The 22,376-nt window shown below is 41.5% G+C and overlaps 1 protein-coding gene across 2 annotated transcripts in view; it reads right to left on the reverse strand.

Annotated features, from left to right (window-relative positions):
- LOC135553926 (trichohyalin-like) overlaps window positions 1–21,877 on the reverse strand; it is a 40,007-nt gene extending 18,130 nt beyond the window's left edge. The window contains exon 1 of one of the 2 annotated variants that reach the window (XM_064985869.1): window positions 21,649–21,877. In XM_064985869.1, the coding sequence (XP_064841941.1) occupies window positions 21,649–21,699 (51 nt within the window). In that variant the 5' untranslated portion in view covers window positions 21,700–21,877. Of the gene's footprint in view, window positions 1–168; window positions 1,078–21,648 lie in introns of those variants that run through there. The other variant, XM_064985868.1, reaches the window with a different exon arrangement.
- Window positions 21,878–22,376: the final 499 nt, after the last annotated feature.

A 22,376-nucleotide genomic window follows, 5' to 3' on the forward strand; every position in this document is an offset into this window, starting at 1 on the left:
AATAATTGGGCCCTGGTATCAAATATGCTCAATAATGGTCCCTAATGTTAGCATTCACAGTGAAATGAAACAAAGAAAATGAACTAAACAGAAAAACATATATTTGACAACAAACCGTTGAATGGGCAATTAGACCTACATTTTGAATTAATTGACTCCGTCACATACCTCTGCGCTGCCCGACCGCAGACATGTCGCAAACAACGCGAGCAGCTGAACCCAAACCCACGAGCTCATCTTGCTGCCCAGGCTGGATTCTCCGCGATAGACCAAGCATTTATGGAAACAACACGAGTCTCTCCCTCAGCACTAAGCGCAGGGACAGCGGCTCGCTCTGTGGAATTGGAACTCCTGGCGTTGCGAGCAGACGGACGCCCACGCTTGTCTCAGCAAAGTATATCCAGTCAATTAGCAATTGTTGCCTACTCAATTATACGCGTCCCACTTAGAACGTCCACCGAGCTCGAAATTCCACTGTCAGGGGACTAGGGGAGTAAGGCGACTTTTTTAAAGATGATTTGGTCCATCTTGAATTGATGTGTTAAATCTCCAATGAACTTTTTTGTGGTGTGTTCCAAACACAATCTCCTGCGATCGGATGATAGTCTCAGATAGTTTGGTATCACACAATTCGAGTCAGTAAAAGTCCTAGTGTGAAATTAAAACATCAAATGTTATGGCTTTAAAATAAACCTCTTACATTATCAAAAAAAATAATCAATGTAATGAGGAAAACATCTTCTGACCAATTTCAATGACTTGCATACATAAAACAAAGCTTCCAAACAATATTATAGACTAGATCAGTCAAATGTTATTTACACATTAGTATAGGCTAATGCTAGGTTATCCCTCGAGACATCAACACTTTTCAAGTTGATTAAAATCCCTTGTTATGTTCCTTTTCCACGCGTTGTAGCATTACATGAGGTTATTCTCTCCTTATAACGCACGGTGCGCCTCTAAGTGCAGCACAAGTGTGGTAGCATACAATGGGAGTTTGCTGTCCGCTCCTTCGTCACAGGCTTATCAATAGCCAAAGCTCTCTGTGGCGCGGTGCGCGTCAGCCCTGTTCCCTCCTGATTACGCAGCTACCACATGGGACAGGAGAGCTGATTTCATAGAGTTTGTACAGTATCTCTCCCGCCCCCTGAAGGCAGGGCCTGTATAAAAAGGACTGACTGGGCTACTGCGTCTTGAGGGAAAGGTCTTAAAGGAGAAGTCTCGTATGAGTTATTGCAAGAGGTTATGTCTGCAATCATGTGCTAAAAGCTGCAATATGTATTTTTTTGGGCGACCCAACCAAATTCACACAGAAATGTGTGTTATAGATCTGTAATTCTCATTGAAAGCAAGTTTAAGAAGCGGTAGATATGTTCAACATGCCCTATTTCTAAGCTTTCCGTTCTTAAGTTTCGTTTTTGCATCATTTACTTTCGGTTTTGTACACCAGCTTCAAACAGCTGAAAATATAATATTTTTGGTTATGGAAAGTATGTTTCACAGCGGTTTTGATGGTACAAAGATTATCTACACTACTCTACACTAGCTTGTTTGTCAAATAAACTGAAATTAGGTGAACTATTACAATTTTAGCAACCAGGAAATGGCGATTTCAGCATACTTTTAATAGCCTATTAGCACAGATGTTTGTAAGTACTGTAAAACAAATCCTGTTAATGTCATGGTTAATTACTGTATAATCAGCAGTACATATTTATAAACTGAATATAGTATATTACCATAAATTACATTGCATTGTGGGAAAAATGTATACTTCGGGGAAATATTTTGTGTATTTTGGAATATTACCATAAAAAAAGCTGCATAACATACAGTAGCAGTTCACTTACTGTATTTGTGAATATTCAAATAAATAGGCCAGACTTAAAGCATACAGGCAACAAAATCAAAGCAAATCCTCTGAAGCAAGAGAGAACGTTTTTTCTAATTATTATTATAAATGCAATATTTATTTTTAGTTAATCGGTACAACTCTGGCAGACTAAATATCCTGAAGCTTCTGCACATGTGCAGATCATGTTCTGCACATGTGTATGTTCTCTACTTTATGCTGTGAGAACAGGCTACTCAGGCATATGATGCTTGTTTAATAAAGTTAGATCAAAGCTGAATCCATGTCTGCACGATCACATAATGATAGTATTCTGCATAACAGAACCGAATGTAATAGCACAGTATAACTTTGCTGTAAGACAAAAACACCACCTCATTCAAAAGATGTGAAAGTTAATTCTTCAAGTTTTACCATTAAACATCCATGCAGAATCTGCATACCAATCATTTGATCTCTATCAGTTTCATGGGGATATGAACTTAGAACTTCTTGAGTTATACACTGTTGTTTCAAAGTAGCCTACAATGTTGTTCGGAATCATGTACTGTACAGTGGGTGAATTTTAGAGCTGGTGGTGTTAACAAACTGCAGTGGTGGAAAAATTACCCAATTGTCATACTTGAGTAAAAGTAAAGATTCCTTTAACAGAAAATGACTCAAGTAAAAGTGAAAGTCACACAGTAAAATGCTACTTGAATATTTGATTTTAAATATACTTAGGTATAAAAAATATATAAAATATATATTAGACAAACCAGATGCATGATTTTCGGATAGTCAGAGGCACACTCCAACACTGACATAATTTACAAATTAAGCATTTGTGTTTAGTGAGTCCGCCAAATCAGAGGCAGTAGGGATGAGCAGGGGTGTTCTCTTGATAAGTGCATGCATTTGACACTTTTCCTGTCCAGCTAAGCATTCAAAATGTAACTAGTACTTTTGGGTGTCAGGGAAAGTGTAAAGAGTAAAAAGTACATTATTTTCTTTATGAATGTATTAAAGTAAAAGCAATCTAAAATATAAATAGTAAAGTAAAGTAGAGATACCCCCAAAAACTACTTAAGTAGTACTCCAAAGTATTTTTACTTAAGTACTTTACACCACTGACAAACTGTAGCATAGCCTACTTTTGGCGACATGAAAGAAAATTGCGGTGGTGTTTTTGTCTTACAGTAACGTTATACTATTCTATTATATTTGGTTATGTTATGTAGAATACTATCATTATGTGACCTTGCATACATTGATTCAACTTTGGTCTAACTTCATTAAATGAGCACCATTCATCATTCTCTACGGGTAAAAGTTTTCCTCAACGATTTTCATGTGCCTAACTCTTTTCCGTTCATTTTTATCCTAAAATCCTCCCTAGACCTTGTCGATGACAAGCATATCCATAACATGATGCAGCATCCAATATGCTTGAAAATATGAAGAGTGGTACTCAGGGATGTGTTGCCTTTGGATTTTCCCCAAACATAACGCTTTGTATTCAGGACATAAAGATAAGTTCTTTGCCACATTTTTTGCAGTTCTACTTTAGTGCTTTATTGCAACAGGATGCATGTTTTGGAATATTTTTATTCCGTACAGGATTCCTTCTTTTCACTTTGTCATTTCCGTTCATATTGTGGAGTAACTACAATGTTGTTGATACATCCTCAGTTTTATCCACAGAGTAGTAAAGTCACCATTGCCCTCATGATGAAATCCCTGAGTAGTGTCCTTCCTCGCAGGCAACTGAGTTAGGAAGGACACCTGTATCTTTGTAGTGACTGCGTGTATTGATTCACAATCCAAAGTGTAATTAATAACTTTTACCATGCTCAAAGGGATATTCAATGTCTGCTTTTTATTTTATTTTTACCCATCTACCAATAGGTGCCATTCTTTGTGAGCCATTGGAAAACCTCCCTGGTCTTTGTGGTTGAATCTGTGTTTGAAATGCACTGCTTGACTAAGGGACCTTACAGATAATTGTATATGTGGGGTACAGAGATGAGGTAGTCATTCAAAAATAATGTTAAACACTATTATGGCATAGAGAGTGAGTCCATGCAACTTATTATGTGACTTGTTAAGTACATTTTTACTCCTGAACTTATTTAGGCTTGCTATAACAAAGGGGTTGAATTGACTCAAATTGACTCAAGACATTTCATCTTTTAATTTAAAATAATTTGTAAAAAATGTCTAAAAACACAACTCCATTTTGACATTATGGGCTATATTATGGGGTGTCTCAGATATTATAACCTTTCCTACAGTATCTGCTCATGTTTATGGAACATTGCTGGGCAATACTGTCTGTGACTCAGCAAACGTAGACTCACTTAGACTTAAACACCAAAATAGCGAGCCAACATTATGGACTGGATGCAATGCTTACAAGTTGATGAGATTTGTTGATACATCTCTATTATTGCAAATTAAAACATGTGTCACTTGTTTTATGGTTTTCGTTATACTGTAGAAAGGGAAAGCGGAAAAAAGAGGAGAGAAAAAGAAAAAGGAGAAAAGAGAGAGGAAGAAGTCACAGCCAAATGAACTAGCTCACAGAGTGAGCTTCAGCAACGGTGTTGAGAAACACCACATCACTTGTTAGCAGATAAGTATGTCATTAATATAATGGGAAAATAATACAGTGCTTTGCTGTAAATTGCCAGGGGCAAAACCACATTGCGGTCAGGGAGGAAATGTTCATTGCTCAAAGACAGAGATGTGACTGTTTGGAATTTTGCACTGAGGCTCATAGAAGCTGTGTGGGTGTTAGAGGAATCGGTCCCGATTTGAAAAACTATTCAGTGAAACATTGTGGTTTTAAAGAGAGGGCCAGAGGTGAAGTTTGGATGAGCTAGTTTGGATGAGCTCGTTTGGATGAGCTAGTTTGGATGAGCTCATTTGGATGAGCTAAACTGTGTCAAGGCTGAACTCTATTCCCTATCCAGCCTCTTTCAGGCTCTCTGCCTTTATGGACATTTGCTCTCGTATCACATCGTGATCATTGTCCTTAAACATGAGCTCAGGACAAACTTATATGAGCTTTATAATTATGTTATATGTAAATTCAGTTTCATACAGTATGTAGGGAGTCACCTTATACTTCCTCAGAAAGAAAGCATGCCAAACTCCAGACAGCACCACACTCCATAATTACAATGGAAACACACTCCACAATATGTGTTGCCTGCAGTTATGGCCAAGTTCTCCATTTGCTTTGGAGGTTGTGTTGAAAGAATATAGACTAGTTCCATAGTCTCTGCTGACCACATATGACCACCAGTAGGGCTGCTGCCGGAAGGTGCCTAATTAAAGCCTGATGAATAATATGAAGCCATTGTTTCTGTTCTCCCTGCAATCGATGGAGGAAACTGAGCTATATATATATATATATATGTGTGTATGTAGTCCTATGTACATAACGTTCACACATTTATCCAAGGCCACAAGCTGTATGGCATATCCATTATGAGTCAAGTCACTGGTGGAAGTATTAGTCATGATAATGACGGAACGAACGCAAGAGAAAGAGAGAGAGAGAGAGAAGACAAGTGAGTTAGAGAGAGCGAGGGAGGGAGAGAGAGAAAGAAGAGTGTAAAATAGAGAGAGAAATAAGAGAGACAAGATAACCACGATAGTCATTTAATTACTGAACCGTATCATACAGTAACAGCTGTAACATCTGTTAACATCTGTTTGTGTAGACCATCTCGTCTGAGAGGGAGGACATCATCCTTTGACCCTCAAAAGTCTCCGTCGGGGAAGAAGTAGTATTTGGGTTCTAGTGGGGGGTCAGAGTAGAGGTTTAAGAGGGGAATGGGGGGACTGAAGTGGAATACGAGTCGAGGCCTATGTTAGGGCTGGAGGTAAGAACAACACCAAAGGTTAATGGACCATAATTAGGCAGGAGGACTGACCTTAACTCAACTCTGAACTGACCCGAGGCTCCACTGCCAACAACAATCTATACCAACCTCCCCACTCTGACAGAAAAAAGTAAACAAACCCAAAACAGGGTAGCTTTAAATGCTTAGCAACATTCATATTTATGTTGATATTAAGGACATTTATATTGAGGTGTTTTAATACAGTGTGCTAGCTATTTAACCACTCTAGCCACGATGGGAAAAAGGGAATCAAAGTAAATACCAAGAGCAATGAAAAGTTAGCCTGGGAACCCTTGACCTCCTTTGGATCTTGGAAAAAGCCCTCAAATATTTTAGCGAGTGCTGTCATTTCTCAATGGCCGATAAAGCTCTCTCTGTTTGGAGGAAATGGGATCTAGACAAGACCAGTGAGTGTGAGTGTGTAAAGGTGTTCAACATTGCAGATTTAATGTAGCTGAATGCTGTTCATTTATCTGCTGTGTATAAAACTATCCCTCTTATAAAATGATCCATCGTTGTGTGTATGCGTGCATAAAACGTTCACCTTTCTGTTTTATGTCATGTAGGTTACGTATCTGTATGTGGCAAGAGGTATAAGAATGTACTGTACGTGTATGTTGGTATGTGTGTGTGTGTTTTTTGTAGGAATATGTGTGTCCATGCTCCATACAGTATGAATGTGATGTGGTTATTAAGTTGTCATTTCTGTAGAGGATGATTTATGCCTCTCTCTCCCCTTCATGGTTTTGATGTGAGTTTTTATGGTCCCAGGTGTCTCTGTGAGGTGGGCAGATGTAGGATCCTCTGTTTGATCTGAGTGCTGGTCTTGTCTGTGGGGAAATCCCTGTCTCATCAGATGCATACTATATTGTACCTGCTCCTCCATTTCCATGTCTATCCCTCCCTGGAAACCAAATACAGGCACACACTCCACTCAAGCTGCAAGATGAGAGGCTATAGCTTAAGATTTGTCTCATCAGGATTGTACAGTATGATTATTTTCTGTATTGCCAGCATTGCAACCATCTACTAAGTATTCTACTAAACCCTGGCCTACAGTTTATGTACTCCCCCTCATCTACAATATTCCCCCCTAAAGAGATGAAAGATATACAGTGGGGCAAAAAAGTATTTAGTCAGCCACCAATTGTGCAAGTTCTCCCACTTAAAAAGATGAGAGAGGCCTGTAATTTTCATCATAGGTACACTTCAACTATGACGGACAAAATGAGAAAAAAATCCAGAAAATCACATTGTAGGATTTTTAATGAATTTATTTGCAAATTATGGTGTATAATAAGTATTTGGTCACCTACAAACAAGCAAGATTTCTGGCTCTCACAGACCTGTAACTTCTTCTTTAAGAGGCTCCTCTGTCCTCCACTCGTTACCTGTATTAATGGCACCTGTTTGAACTTGTTATCAGTATAAAAGACACCTGTCCACAACCTCAAACAGTCACACTCCAAACTCCACTATGGCCAAGACCAAAGAGCTGTCAAAGGACACCAGAAACAAAATTGTAGACCTGCACCAGGCTGGGAAGACTGAATCTGCAATAGGTAAGCAGCTTGGTTTGAAGAAATCAACTGTGGGAGCAATTATTAGGAAATGGAAGACATACAAGACCACTGATAATCTCCCTCGATCTGGGGCTCCACACAAGATCTCACCCCGTGGGGTCAAAATGATCACAAGAACGGTGAGCAAAAATCCCACAACCACACGGAGGGAGTTGAAAGTCTGTGTTGCCCAGCAACAGCCCCAAAACATCACTGCTCTAGAAGAGATCTGCATGGAGGAATGGGCCAAAATACCAGCAACAGTGTGTGAAAACCTTGTGAAGACTTAAAGAAAACATTTGACCTCTGTCATTGCCAACAAAGGGTATATAACAAAGCATTGAGATAAACTTTTGTTATTCACAAAATACTTATTTTCCACCATAATTTGCAAATAAATAAATTAAAAATCCTACAATGTGATTTCCTGGATTTTTTTCTCTCATTTTGTCTGTTATAGTTGAAGTGTACCTATGATGAAAATGACAGGCCTCTCTCATCTTTTTAAGTGGGAGAACTTGCACAATTGGTGGCTGACTAAATACTTTTTTGCCCCACTGTACCTTTCCACATTGTAAATTATCCAGTGTTAAATCAAAACTGAGTGTTAAATTTAACACTGATCCAGTGTCTATACAGGTCCACACTTTTTATTGTTAAATTAACACACTGCTCGGTGTATAGCCTAATTTTCATATTTCCCAAGAGTGCCTGGCCTTTCGAGTGAACTGTAGATTTAACACCATGACTGTATTTGTTAGTGACAAAGACAATGTTTTCATTTGCAGGCCTGTGTCCACCAATTGAGATCCTAAGTGAATATGTTATCATTAAAAGTGTATTATTTAATACAATAAAACACATATTTAATTAGGCCTTATTTTGAGGGCCTAGTTTTACCCAAATACAGTTGCCTGAAACTCATGGTTTATAGGCAATATCAGGCCTGCAAGTCACATTATGCTGGCTTGCAAAGTGATGTATAATTCCTATTGGATTCCAGAGTGGGGATATTCAACATTTGGAATTTGTATTCACCCACAACCTGCATTTAGAATGACTGAATATATGAGACTACCTAAAGCATTTAAAATAAGTCCAAGTAACAGATTGGATTAGTTTAGAAAAATGTATGTTATTTATATTTGTGTAGCATACGATTAATTAATCAATCAATGTGCATGCAAAAACATAGATACGGAAACAAACAATTCTAAAAATCAAACTGCAACAGAGCATGCTGGGAAATAGTAGCACTTGTTATGAACAGTATAAAAAAACACATTAGTGTTAATTTAACACATTCAGAATTAATTTAACACCCGAATCAACACTAGAAATGCTGCACTGAGCTCAGATGAATATAAAGGACAGGGTGTGAAGTCTGTGGCACTGTTCACAAATTGGAGCCTATTTTCGATGTTGGTGTAAAAAATGAAGCAGTTCACTGACACAAGTATCAGCAGCACCTGACCCCTTCAATATATTCAGAAATGTGGACTACACTGCCACTTTGGGATATCGCCTTGTTCCATGTGTTATCTATATCCACATGGAAAACTTGTTCATATCTTTTTTATTCCATCCCTATTCCAGGCCATATCATTCATTTTAGGGCTCCCGAGTGGTGCAGCAGTCTCAGGCACTTCATCTCAGTGCTAGAGGTGTCACTACAGACCCTGGTTCGATTCCAGGCTATGACCACTGGCCTTGATTGGGAGTCCCATAGGGCGGCGCACAATTGGCCCAGCATCACCCGGGTTAGGGTTTGGCCGGGGTAAGCCGTCATTGTAAATAAGAATTTGTTCTTAACTGACTTGCCTAGTTAAATAAAGCATTTTAAAATCGATTCTAGGTGATATCTGGCCTATTCCATGCTTATGCTGTTCCATCTTGCCCTTGATCCACGACCAGTCCAGCTCCAACTGACAGAATGTCTCAGTAGGGAGCCTTGTGGACCTCCACAGACGGATCCTCCATTAATTTTGGGGCTAGGTTTACCACAGCACGTGCCTAGCCTGCTGACAACAGAGTATCACATACACCAAATGGAAGGCGGGGATTCATTAGCTCATCCTTTTATGTTAGTACCACCATTACCGTTCACATGGCTCAGGTTCCTTCGCTGGATGGAGGAATGTGGCTATCTTGATAAAACAAGAATAAAAAATTATTTGGCTAGAATCCCCGGCTGAGACAAAACCAATTCTTATGTGGATGTGTTTTCTGTATACGTTGAGAGAAGATGGGCAGGTTGTCAAGTGAACCCAAGCCAAAGCCTTATTTGCATCCAAGTAGAAATATTCCAAGTCTAGAGCTCTTTAGGATAGTGCACAGATTACTTTGGCAGGCAATAGTTTGCGTCTCGCCCCAGGTGAGTTAACTACTGCTATAGACGAATGTGGTCTACGTGCATGATTCTTATGAAACAGACAAAATGCTCATATGATTAAGTATTACTGCACAGCAGCAGTAGGCAGCCAACAGCAGAACTACAGTTCCTTCATAAAGTATTCATAGCCCTTGATTTACTCCACATTTTGTTGTGTTACAGCCTAAATTCAAAATGGATTAACTGGATTTTTTTTGTCTTACCCATCTACACACGATACCCCATAATGACAATGTGAAAACATGTTTTTAGACATTTTTGCAAATGTAATGAAAATGAAATACAGAATACAGTGCATCCGGAAAGTATTCAGACCCCTGGACTTTTTCCACATTATTTAATCAATTGATTAAATAAAAATGTTTCCTCAGCGATCTATACACACTGACAAAGCTCTAGAGTTCCTCTGTGGAGATGGGAGATCCTTCCAGAAGGACAACCATCTCTGCAGCACTCCACCAATCAGGCCTTTATGGTAGAGTGGCCAGACAGACAGAAGCCACTCCTCAGTAAAAGGCACAGCCTGCTTGGAGTTTGCCAAAAGGCACCTAAAGACTCTCAGAAACAAGATTCTCTGGTCTGATGAAACCAACTCTTTGGCCTGAATGCAAAACGTCTGGAGGAAACCTGGCACCACCCCTTCGGTGAAGCATGGTGCTGGCAGCATCATGCTGTGGGGATGTTTTTCAGCGGCAGGTACTGAAAGACTAGTCAGGATTGAGGCAAAGATGAACGGAGATCCTTAATTCAGTTAATAAGTCCTGTGTGGCTCAGTCGGTAGAGCATGGCGCTTGCAACGCCAAGCGTCGTGGGTTCGATTCCCGCTGGGGCCACCCATATGTAAAAGTAGTGGCCCCAGCCGACTTGTAAGTCGCTTTGGACAAAAGCGTCTGCTAAATGGGATATATTATTAATGAAAACCTGCTCCAGAGCGCTCAGAACCTCAGACTGGGACAATTTTGTATTTCACCTTTATTGAACTAGGCAAGTCAGTTAAGAACAAAATCTTATTTTCAATGACAGCCTAGGAACAGTGTGTTAACTGCTTTGTTCAGGGGCAGAACGACAGATTTTTACCTTGTCAGCTCAGGGATTCGATATTGCAACCTTCTGGTTACTAGTCCAACGCTCTAACCACTAGGCTACCTGCCACCCCTACAATGATCCTAAGGACACAGCCAAGACAACGCAGGAGAAACTCCCCAAATACAGGTGTGCCCACTTGTACCGTCATACCCAAGATGACTCAAGGCTGTAATCGCTGTCAAAGGTGCTTCAACAAAGTACTGAGTAAAGGGTCTGAATACTTATGTACTAGTGATATTTCAGGTTTTTATAAATTAGCAAAAAATTCTAAAAACCTGTTTTTGCTTTGTTATTATGGGGTAATGTGTAGATTGATGAGGGAAAAAAACTATTTAATACACTTTAGAATAAGGCTGTAACGTAACAAAATGTGGAAACGTTAAAGGGGTCTGAATGCACTGTATCTAATTTACATAAGTATTCACACCACTGAGTCAATACATGTTAGCATCACTTTTGGCAGTGATTACTGCTGTGTGTCATTCTAGGTAAGTCTCTAAGAGCATTGCACACCTGGATTGTGCAATATTTGCACATTATTCTTTAAAAAAGTCTTCAAGCTCTGTCAAGTTGGTTGTTGATAGACAGCCATTTTCAGGTCTTGTTTTTTAGGTTATTGTCCTGCTGAAAGGGAAATTTGTCTCCCAGTGTCTGTTGGAAAGCAGCCTGAACCAGGTTTCCCCTAGGATTTTGCCAATGCACTAGCTCTACTCCGTTCCTTTTTTCTATTCCGTTCCTTTTTATCCTTGCCGATGACAAGCATTCCCACAACATGATTTAGCCACCAATATGCTTGAATATCTGAAGAGTGGTACTCAGTGATGTGTTGCATTGGATTTGCCTCAAACATAACACTTTGTATTCAGGACATAAAGGTAATTTGTTTCCAACATTTTTTGCAGCTTTACTTTAGTGCCTTATTGCAAACAGGATGCATGTTTTGGAATATTTTTTATTCTGTACAGGCTTCCTCCTTTTCTTTCACTTTGTTTCCTTCCTTACCGGCAACTGAGTAAGGAAGGATGCCTGTATCTTTGTAGTGACTAGGTGCATTGATACACCATCCAAAGTCTAGTTAATTACTGCTCAAAGGGATATTAAATGTCTGCTTTTGAAATGTTTACCCATTTACTTATAGGCGCCTTTCTCTGCGAGGCATTGGAAAACCTTTCTGGTCTTTGTGGGTGAATCTGTGTTTGAAATTCACTGCTCGATTGAGGAACCTTACAGATAGTTGAGGTACAGAGATGAGATAGTCACTCCAAAATCACTTAAACACTCTTATTACACACAGAGTGAGTCCACGCAACTTATTATGTGACTTGTTAAGCACATTTTTTACTCCTGCACTTATTTAGGATTGCCATTTTAAAGAGGTTGAATACATATGGACTCAAGACACTTCAGCTTTAACCGTTTGATTCATTTCAAAAACTTTTCTCAAAACATAATTCCACTTTGACATTGTGGGGTATTGTGTGTATGCCAGTGACACAACATCTACATGTGTAATCCATTTTAAATGAATGCTGTAATTCAACAACATGTGGAAAAGTCAAGGGGTGTGAATACTTTCTGAAGACACTGTATATGTATTCCGTCACTCTTCAGAGGCCTTGGCAAACTGAACTTTACATTATGGTGAATTCACTTGTCCATGACTTGTCCATTTACGTTAAACATGGATGCACCTGCATGTACTGTAGTTTACAGAAATGTTTAGCACTACTAAATAGCAAAACATTCAGATACTATTTTTCTTTAAAAAGCACCAGTAAAGGATTTCAGGGTGTCTACCAGTAATTCATTTGACTGAGTATGTTCTCCTGGTCAGCGAAAGAGAGGTGAAGTTGCTGTGTGTGCTGATGTGAAGAGTGTGACGGAGCGGGTAGACTACCGAGTTAATGTGGCACACATGACATGTTTGACGGTCCAGGAAGTCATGTTTCTGCAGAACACTGTAAAATAGAGCCAAGAGAACGACTGAGTCTAGGAGAGGGAGTGAGAGAAAGGGAAAGAGAGGGAGAAAGAGAAAGAGAGTGAGAAAGAAAGAGCGCGAAAGAGGGGGGATGAGAGATAGAGAGTGGGGGAAGGGAGAGAGAGAGAGAGAGAGAGAGAAGAGAGGCAGGCATTACTGGAATGTACAGTGTCTGTAGTAATGCATAGAGGAGAAGGAGTGAAGGAGTGAAGGATTAGGCTACCCAGACAGGCAAATAGAGAGGGATAATAAGAACTAAAAAAAGACAAAGAGAGAGAGACAGTAAAGGATATATTTGCAGAAATGAGACAGGAACTCAAACAGATGCTCGCAGACCGGAAGGTATGTATGTTATTTCGACACAAGTCTCCCCTTTCCAAATTCATTATTCTGGATAAGAACCAAGAGTCAAGCTCCTCTAATATTTGCAGGCTTAATTGCCCAAAGTAATTTGCAACTTTTTAATCTCCTGAACGTTTTTCTATCTTCATGCCTCCCTGTAAGTATTTGGTCACCTACAAACAAGCAAGATTTCTGGCTCTCACAGACCTGTAACTTCTTCTTTAAGAGGCTATTCTGTCCTCCACTCGTTACAAGTATTAATGGCACCTGTTTGAACTTGTTATCAGTATAAAAGACACCTGTCCACAACCTCAAACAGTCACACTCCAAACTCCACTATGGCCAAGATCAAAGAGCTGTCAAAGGACACCAGAAACAAAATTGTAGACCTGCACCAGGCTGGGAAGACTGAATCTGCAATAGGTAAGCAGCTTGGTTTGAAGAAATCAACTTTGGGAGCAATTATTAGGAAATGGAAGACATTGTATTTAAACAAGACCACTGTGTTCTGTGTATAATCTCCTGTTTTTGTTTTTGAGGATCTCGATCTGGGGCTCCATTAAATACACCGTCTTAAGTAATCTTCTGGGTTCTGCTGACTATTCGATCTCACCCCCCAGGTTCGGGGTCAAAATGATCACAAGAACTGATAATCTCCCTCGAGCAAAAATTCCAGAAAATGATCACACAGCAAAAATTCCAGGGGGAACTAGTGAATAACCTGCAGATAGCTGGGACCAAAGTAACAAAGCCTACCATCAGTAACACACTACGCCGCCAGGGACTCAAATCCTGCAGTGCCACTTGTGTCCCCCTGCTTAAGCCAGTACATGTCCAGGCCCGTCTGAAGTTTGCTAGAAAGCATTTGGATGATCCAGAAGAAGATTGGGAGAATGTCATGTGGTCAGATGAAACCAAAATAGAACTTTTTGGTAAAAACTCAACTCGTCGTGTTTGGAGGACAAAGAATTCTGAATTGCATCCAAAGAACACCATACCTACTGTGAAGCATGGGGGTGGAAACATCATGCTTTGGGGCTGTTTTTCTGCAAAGGGACCAGGACGACTGATCCGTGTAAAGGAAAGAATGAATGGGGCCATGTATCGTGAGATTTTGAGTGAAAACCTCCTTCCATCAGCAAGGGCATTGAAGATGAAACGTGGCTGGGTCTTTCAGCATGACAATGATCCCAAACACATCGCCCGGGCAACGAAGGAGTGGCTTCGTAAGAAGCATTTCAAGGTCCTGGAGTGGCCTAGCCAGTCTCCAGATCTCAACCACATAGAAAATCTTTGGAGGGAGTTGAAAATCCGTGTTGCCCAGCAACAGCCCCAAAACATCACTGCTCTAAATGAGATCTGCATGGAGGAATGGGCCAAAATACCAGCAACAGTGTGTGAAAACCTTGTGAAGACTTACAGAAAACATTTGACCTCTGTCATTGCCAACACAGGGTATATAACAAAGTATTGAGATAACCTTTTGTTATTGACCAAATACTTATTTTCCACCATGATTTGCAAATAAATTCATTAAAAATCCTACAATGTGATTTTTCTGGATTTTTTTTCTCATTTTGTCTGTCATAGTTGAAGTGTACCTATGATGAAAATTATACAGGCCTCTCTCATCTTTTTAAGTGGGAGAACTTGCACAGTTGGGGGCTGACTAAATAGTTTTTTGCGCCACTGTAAATGGTCCTGTGGTCTTGCACATGCCGCACTCCACCCACCATCCATTGAACTGATCATTGGGTCCTTGGGAAAGGAAGGAAATGACAAGAAAATGATGCTAATACTTGTTATCCACATTTTCCTGCTCAACATATTAAGCCTCAATGATCTGCAGGGTAAATGACAGTCATGGCTGTCTCAGGATGTCAACGTGCTCTGTTTGCTGATGGTGTCCACTTTCCTCCCTATACTGATGTCAACACTGGTTTTGGATTAGATCATGCCTTACTACGGACTGACATTTAATCTGTTCAATAGGGACTGTTACTGTATTGGGTTTCTAAATACAGAATTATACAGAAATACAGAATGGACCACAACAATGTAATAATTTTATATTGTACATATATTAACCCTCCTTTGACTACATGTCCTCAGTACTTGTACAGTATGCAGTCGTGGCCAAAAGTTTTGAGAATGACACAAATATTAATTTCCACAAAGTTTGCAGCTTCAGTGTCTTTAGATATTTTTGTCAGATGTTACTATGGAATACTGAAGTATAATTACAAGCATTTCATAAGTTTCAAGGCTTTTATTGACAATTTACTTGAAGTTGAAGTAAATAGTCAATATTTGTAGTGACCCTTCTTTTTCAAGACCTCTGCAATCCGCCCTGGCATGCTGTCAATTAACTTCTGGGCAGCCCATTCTTGCATAATCAACGCTTGGAGTTTGTCAGAATTTGTGGGAATTTTTTTGTCCACCCGCCTCTTGAGGATTGATCACAAGTTCTCAATGGGATTAAAGGTCTGGGGAATTTCCTGGCCATGGACCCAAAATATTGATGTTTTGTTCCCCAAGCCACTTTGTTATCAATTTTGCCTTATGGCAAGGTGCTCCATCAAGCTGGAAAAGGCATGTTCGTCACCAAACATTTCCTGGATGGTTGGGAGAAGTTGTTCTCGGAGGATGTGTTGGTACCATTCTTTATTTCTTTGCTGTGTACTTAGGTAAAATTGTGAGTGAGCCCACTCCCTTGGCTGAGAAGCAACCCCACACATGAATGGTCTCAGGATGCTTTACTGTTGGCATGACACAGGACTGATGGTAGCGCTGACCTTGTCTTCTCTGGACAAGCTTTTTTCCGGATGCCCCAAACAATCGGAAAGGGGATTCATCAGAGAAAATTACTTTAACCCAGTCTTCAGCAGTCCAATCCCTGTAATTTTCTGCAGAATATCAGTTGGTCCCTGATGTTTTTCGTGGAGAGAAGTGGCTTCTTTGCTGCCCTTCTTGACACCAGGCCATCCTCCAAAAGTCTTTGCCTCACTGTGCGTGCAGATGCACTCACACCTGCCTGATGCTATTCCTGAGCAAACTCTGTACTGGTGGTGCCCCGATCCCGCAGCTGAATCGACTTTCTTGGGCACCCTGAAGCCTTCTTCACAACAATTGAACCGCTCTCCTTGAAATTCTTGATGATCCGATAAATGGTTGATTTAGGTGCAATCTTACTGGCAGCAATATCCTTGCCTGTGAAGCCCTTTTTGTGCAAAGCAATGATGACGGCACTTATTTCCTTGTCGTAACCATGATTGACAAAGGAAGAACAATGATTCCAAGCACCACCCTCCTTCTGAAGCTTCCAGTCTGTTATTCAAACTCAATCAGAATGACAGAGTGATCTCCAGCCTTGTCCTCATCAACACTCACACCTGTGTTAAACGAGAGAATCACTGACATGATGTCAGCTGGTCCTTTTGTGGCAGGGCTGTAATGCAGTGGAAATGTTTTTTGGTGAGTCAGTTCATTTGCATGGCAAAGAGGGACTTTGCAATTAATTTCAATTCACCTGATCACTCTTCATAACATTCGGGAGTATATGCAAATTGCCATCATACAAACTGAGGCAGCAGACTTTGTGAAAATTAATATTTGTGTCATTCTCAAAACTTGACTGCCTCTCCCCCCTATCCTGGTCGAGGGGGGGGGGGCTTCCACAATGTACCACAGTATATTAATATCCTGCACAGACTTTTCCTTTGACAGGAAACACATTACCTCACTGCACCCCCCCCATCTCCCAAACAAAATCCCTCCAACATTATTTCAACCTATCATCAACCTCCTTTTCAACATTCCCTAAAACTCCACTCAACCTCCCATTGACCTCCTCCCAACCTTCCCCCTACTTACGATCAACCTTCACCCAACCTCCCAGGACTGAGCAACATACAGGCGTTGTCGGAGATAAACACAAACCTTAATAAATGTAAATGTTCATCAAAACTACCCAAACAGTTAAAGAGAAAGAGTGTGGAGAGGAGACCAGGAGACAGCCTGACTGGGAGGGACCGCCACATCCACCACAGAAATAGAAACAGGGATGGTCACAGGTGTGTATTCTACTGGTCAGTCTGAAAGCTCTTCCCTTACACCCCCCCCCCACCTCCACTCTCCCCACCGCTGTCCTTCCTGTTTAGAGTGCAGCTTCCTGATGACACTGTCAGTGTCATGGTCCCTCATCTGGTATTCCTTTCAGATGAGAGATCACTCTAAGACCGGAGGTCTCGGCATAGAAATATCATTATTAGAACGGACATTCTCACTTGAGTCAATGTTCTGTGGTGTACCGGTAATACTATTTCTATTGGTCTAGATTCCTGGAGGCCGGGTCTGTGATTACGTTGAAACCAATTTCAAACTGAAAGCCTACCAAGTTCCAATATATTGTTCAGTTTTATTTATAATTATAATCATTATAATCATATGCATTCCCAAGATAAAGCAAAGCAGTTCGACACATACAACAACACAGAGTTACAAATGGAGTAAAACAAACATACAGTCAATAATAGAGTAGAAAAATAAGTCTATATACGATGTGAGCAAATGAGGTGAGATAAGGGAGGTAAAGGCAAAAAAAGTCCATGGTGGCGAAGTAAATACAATATAGCATGTAAAACACTGGAATGGTAGATTTGCAGTGTAAAAATGTGCAAAGTAGAAATAAAAATAATAGGGTGCAAAGGAGCAAAATAAATAAGTACAGTAGGGGAAGGGGTAGATGGTTGGGCTAAATTATAGATGGGCTATGTACAGGTGCAGTAATCTGTGAGCTGCTCTGACAGCTGGTGCTTAAAGCAAGTGAGGGAGATAAGTGTTTCCAGTTTCAGAGATTTTTGTAGTTCGTTCCAGTCATTGGCAGCAGAGAACTGGAAGGAGAGGCGGCCAAAGGAAGAATTGGTTTTGGGGGTGACCAGAGAGATATACCTGCTGGAGCACGTGCTACAGGTGGGTGCTGCTATGGTGACCAGCGAGCTGAGATAAGGGCGACTTTACCTAGCAGGGTCTTGTAGATGACCTGGAGCCAGTGGGTTTGGCGACGAGTATGAAGCGAGGACCAGCCAACGAGAGCGTACAGGTCGCAGTGGTGGGTAGTATATGGGGCTTTGGTGACAAAACGGATGGCACTGTGATAGACTGCATCCAATTTATTGAGTAGGGTATTGGAGGCTATTTTGTAAATGACATCGCCAAAGTCGAGGATCGGTAGGATGGTCAGTTTTACGAGGGTATGTTTGGCAACATGAGTTTGCTTTGTTGCGAAGTAGGAAGCCAATGCTAGATTTAACTTTGGATTGGAGATGTTTGATGTGAGTCTGGAGGAGAGTTTACAGCCTAACCAGACACCTAGGTATTGTAGTTGTCCACATATTCTAAGTCAGAACCGTCCAGAGTAGTAATGCTGGACGGGCGGGCAGATGCAGGCAGCGATCGGTTGAAGAGCATGCATTTAGTTTTACTTGTATTTAAGAGCAGTTGGAGGCCACGGAAGGAGAGTTGTATGGGATTGAAGTTCGTCTGGAGGGTTGTTAATAACACAGTGTCCAAAGAAGGGCCAGAAGTATACAGAATGGTGTCGTCTGCGTAAAGGTGGATCAGAGATTTACCAGAGAGACTTGTTTTTAGAGAGATGGATTTTTAAAAGTAGAAGTTCAAATTGTTTGGGTACAGACCTGGATAGTAGGACAGAACTCTGCAGGCTATCTCTGCAGTAGATTGCAACACCGCCTCCTTTGGCTGTTCTATCTTGTCTGAAAATGTTGTAGTTAGGGATGGAGATTTCAGAGTTTTTGGTGGTCTTCCTAAGCCAGGATTTAGACATGGCTAGAACATCCGGGTTGGCAGAGTGTGCTAAAGCAGTGAATAAAACAAACTTAGGGAGGAGGCTTCTAATGTTAACATACATGAAACCAAGGCTATTACGGTTACAGAAGTCATCAAAAGAGAGCTCCTGTGGAATAGGAGTGGAGCTAGGCACTGCAGGGCCTGGATTCACCTCTACATCACCAGAGGAACAGAGGAGGAGTAGGATAAGGGTACGGCTAAAAGCCCTGAGAATTGGTCGTCTAGGACGTCCGGAACAGAGAGTAAAAGGAGGTTTCTGGGGGCGATATAAATAGCTTCAAGGTATAATGTACAGACAAAGGTATTGTAGGATGTGAATACAGTGGAGGTAAACCTAGGCATTGAGTGATGATGAGAGAGATATTGTCTCTTGAAACATCATTGAAACCAGGTGATGTCATCGCATGTGTGGGTAGTGGAACTGAAAGGTTGGATAAGGTATAATGAACAGGGCTAGAGGCTCTACAGTGAAATAAGCCAATAAACACTAACCAGAACAGCAATGGACAAGGCATATTGACATTAAGTAGAAACATGCTTAGCCGAGTGATCAAAAGGGTCCAGTGAGTAGTGAGGTTGGTTGGGGTCACGGCGATTCAGACAGCTAGCCGGGCCATCGGTAGCAAGCTAGCATAGGATGGAGGTCTGTTTTTAGCCACCTTGTGCGTTTCCGTCGGTAGATTAGTGGGGTTCCGTGTGGTAGAGGGGACCAATCCAATTGGAAAATAGATATAGTTATAGTGACCCAAGAAAATTGTCCGATAGACCTATTCAGATAGCAGCCGATAAGACAGCTAACGGTTAGCGGACCGCAGATGGGCGTTCAGGTAACGTCGTGACGGAGGGGCCAGTTGGATAACTCCCTCGGGCAGATAACATCGGTAGTCCAGTCGTAAAGGCCCGGTGGGGCTCCGCGTCTGCAGTAAAACGGGTCCGGATAGGTGATTGTAGCCCAGGAGTGGCTGATGGGAACTCTTCAGCTGGCTAGCTCCGGAAAAATTGATGTTTGCTCCGGGATTGATGTAAGCAATAGTCACTCGGATAGCAGCTAGCTAGCGGCAAGATCCAGGTGTAAATGTCCAGAGCTTGCGGTTGAAATCCGGGGATATGGAGAGAAAACAGGTCCGATATGCTCTGGTCTGAGTCGTGTTGTACAAAACTGGCGATAGCTTTTCAAGCTAAAGGATAGCCGATGACCACCAACCGTGGTTAGCTGAATACTAACGTTAGCCAGTAAACTGGCTAGCTTCTGGCTAGCTTCTATTGTGGATTTGAGGTGAATAATACTTTTTTTTATTTTTTATTGGTGAGACATGGTCAAGTGAGAAACAAGTAACATGGGCACAGGTAAGAGAGTAAGGAACACAAGACGGAGAAGGTTGAAAAACAGAGATAATTCATTTGTCCCAATGCCTAACCCAAAACCTTTATAGTGTTGCCATGCAGCTGCACAACTAAAGTGAAAATCCTTATAGGATCTCATAAATTCATAAAGACGTCAGATCAACTGGGATCCTTGGAAGACATTTATACACAGCAAGTCGCATCTGCACTTACATCAACACACACACACGTACTGTGTATACACACACCATGCAAACACACAGTGGAGAAGGAGGTGTTGACTGGTTTACCTCAGGACCCAACAATCAAAGCAAATAATCAGACAGGCCCAGACAGCACTGAGCCACTGCGGAATAATCACAAGAGACAAAAAGCAGTAACCGCATCCGAATATCTGCCATGTTTATACGCCTGTGTCTATATACACCTCATTATATATAAGTGAAATGATCCTTTATTAAATCGTTTTGGGGAGACAGCTGCCGGTAAAGAGATGATGATGATCATTGAGTGAGTTCCATGGGCAAGCCAGACCTGGGTTCAAATAATATTCAATATTTTTCAAATACTTTCTGTTTTGGTTGAGCCTCCCTGGAGTGCAGATACCACAGAGTCCCAGTGTTTGGGCTTGTGGGACCATTCCATTGGTCCCATTGCACTAAGATCAATCAAGGGCATCTTAAGTAGTTGAACACAAACACTTACACACAACACAGGTGTCTACACTGTAAAACGGTGACCTCCCTGCCAGTGACCTCCCTGCCTAGAGCAGAGGAATGGTAAAGAAGCAAGAGGAGGAAGAACCTCATGAAATAAAACACATGATGTTTTACCAGCGAGGGAAGGAAATGAGAGGGTAGGAGTGAGCGTTAGTGGTTAAAGAGGGAGAGAGGGAAAGAGAGAGAGAGAGAAAGAGGGGAAATCCACATCTCACCTAAAAGGAGGAGAGGGAGAGGGTGCGCCACCTGTTAGGTGTGAAGCCAAAAGGCTTGACTACATTCCGAGCCAGCTGCTCTCCTCTCCTGCAGGGCTTTCCATTGGGTTGCTCCCTCTTGGCACTCCAAATACAATGAAAATTGTGTCGGAAAACAATGTGAGCTCTCGGCATTGTGGAAAGAAAAGGTTTGGAGTGGCCTACTTTGACAGGGGTAGCAGAGAACTGTGTCAAGGATGTGATGCTTGACTGCATGCACAACAGAGCAGGGGACTGACTATGTTTTATAATGTAGGGCCTTGCTATTAAACCTCAGATCTTAAAGTTTCTTCATTCACAGTGGTAGCACCTCACCATAAAGTTAGCTGTCAATGCAACACCATGGCAAACTCACCTTGTGCATTTTGCTAGCCCGTACAAACGGAAACATTTGTGAAGTCAACATTTTCAGGTTGGTGTTCCGGGTTCATGAATCAATGCAGGCATGATGGGCTTGATTCCAAATTGACATTTGATCCCTGGATGATAGTCAAATCAACACGTTTGAGCTACGGTAAGAACTCTTTCCATCGTTGGTCTGCTTTCATACATTTACAGAGCAGCCAAATCCTGCCCCACCCTTCCGCGCTTACTCACAGCTCCATATGGCTTTCACATCAGCTCTCCTCTCGCCTCTTTCTCTCCTCTCGCCTCTCCTCCTTCAGCTTCCTCTCCTGTGTTTGTTTGTCCTCCGTTCAGGTCCCAGGTGTTTTCCTCTGCTGGCTCAGGATCTGCGTTCTGTAGCGGAAAGAGTTGGTTAAGCCCGTCATCCTCTGACTCAGGTACAAGTAGTTCCCCTCCATCTCCTTCGCTTCTCTTCTCCTCCTTCAACCGCTGTGGTCCTACACCTCCCGTATCCGCCCCGGGACCCTGCTCCCGGCTTCCTCACTCTTTCCCCGCATCCAACAATAACACAACAAACTCCACTTCCTGTCAGAACGGGAACAATAGTAGGATAGCTTTGGTGGCGTGTGGTAGGTGGTTGTAGGTGCTGGCTTATCAACCCTGAAATCACAACCTGAGTCATAGATCTGGAGTCAAACTCAATCTTGGTTGCTTTTATGTTCCTAATATCTTTGAAAT

This window comes from Oncorhynchus masou, chromosome 14 (assembly GCF_036934945.1).
Source record: "Oncorhynchus masou masou isolate Uvic2021 chromosome 14, UVic_Omas_1.1, whole genome shotgun sequence".
Lineage (NCBI taxonomy): Eukaryota > Metazoa > Chordata > Actinopteri > Salmoniformes > Salmonidae > Oncorhynchus > Oncorhynchus masou.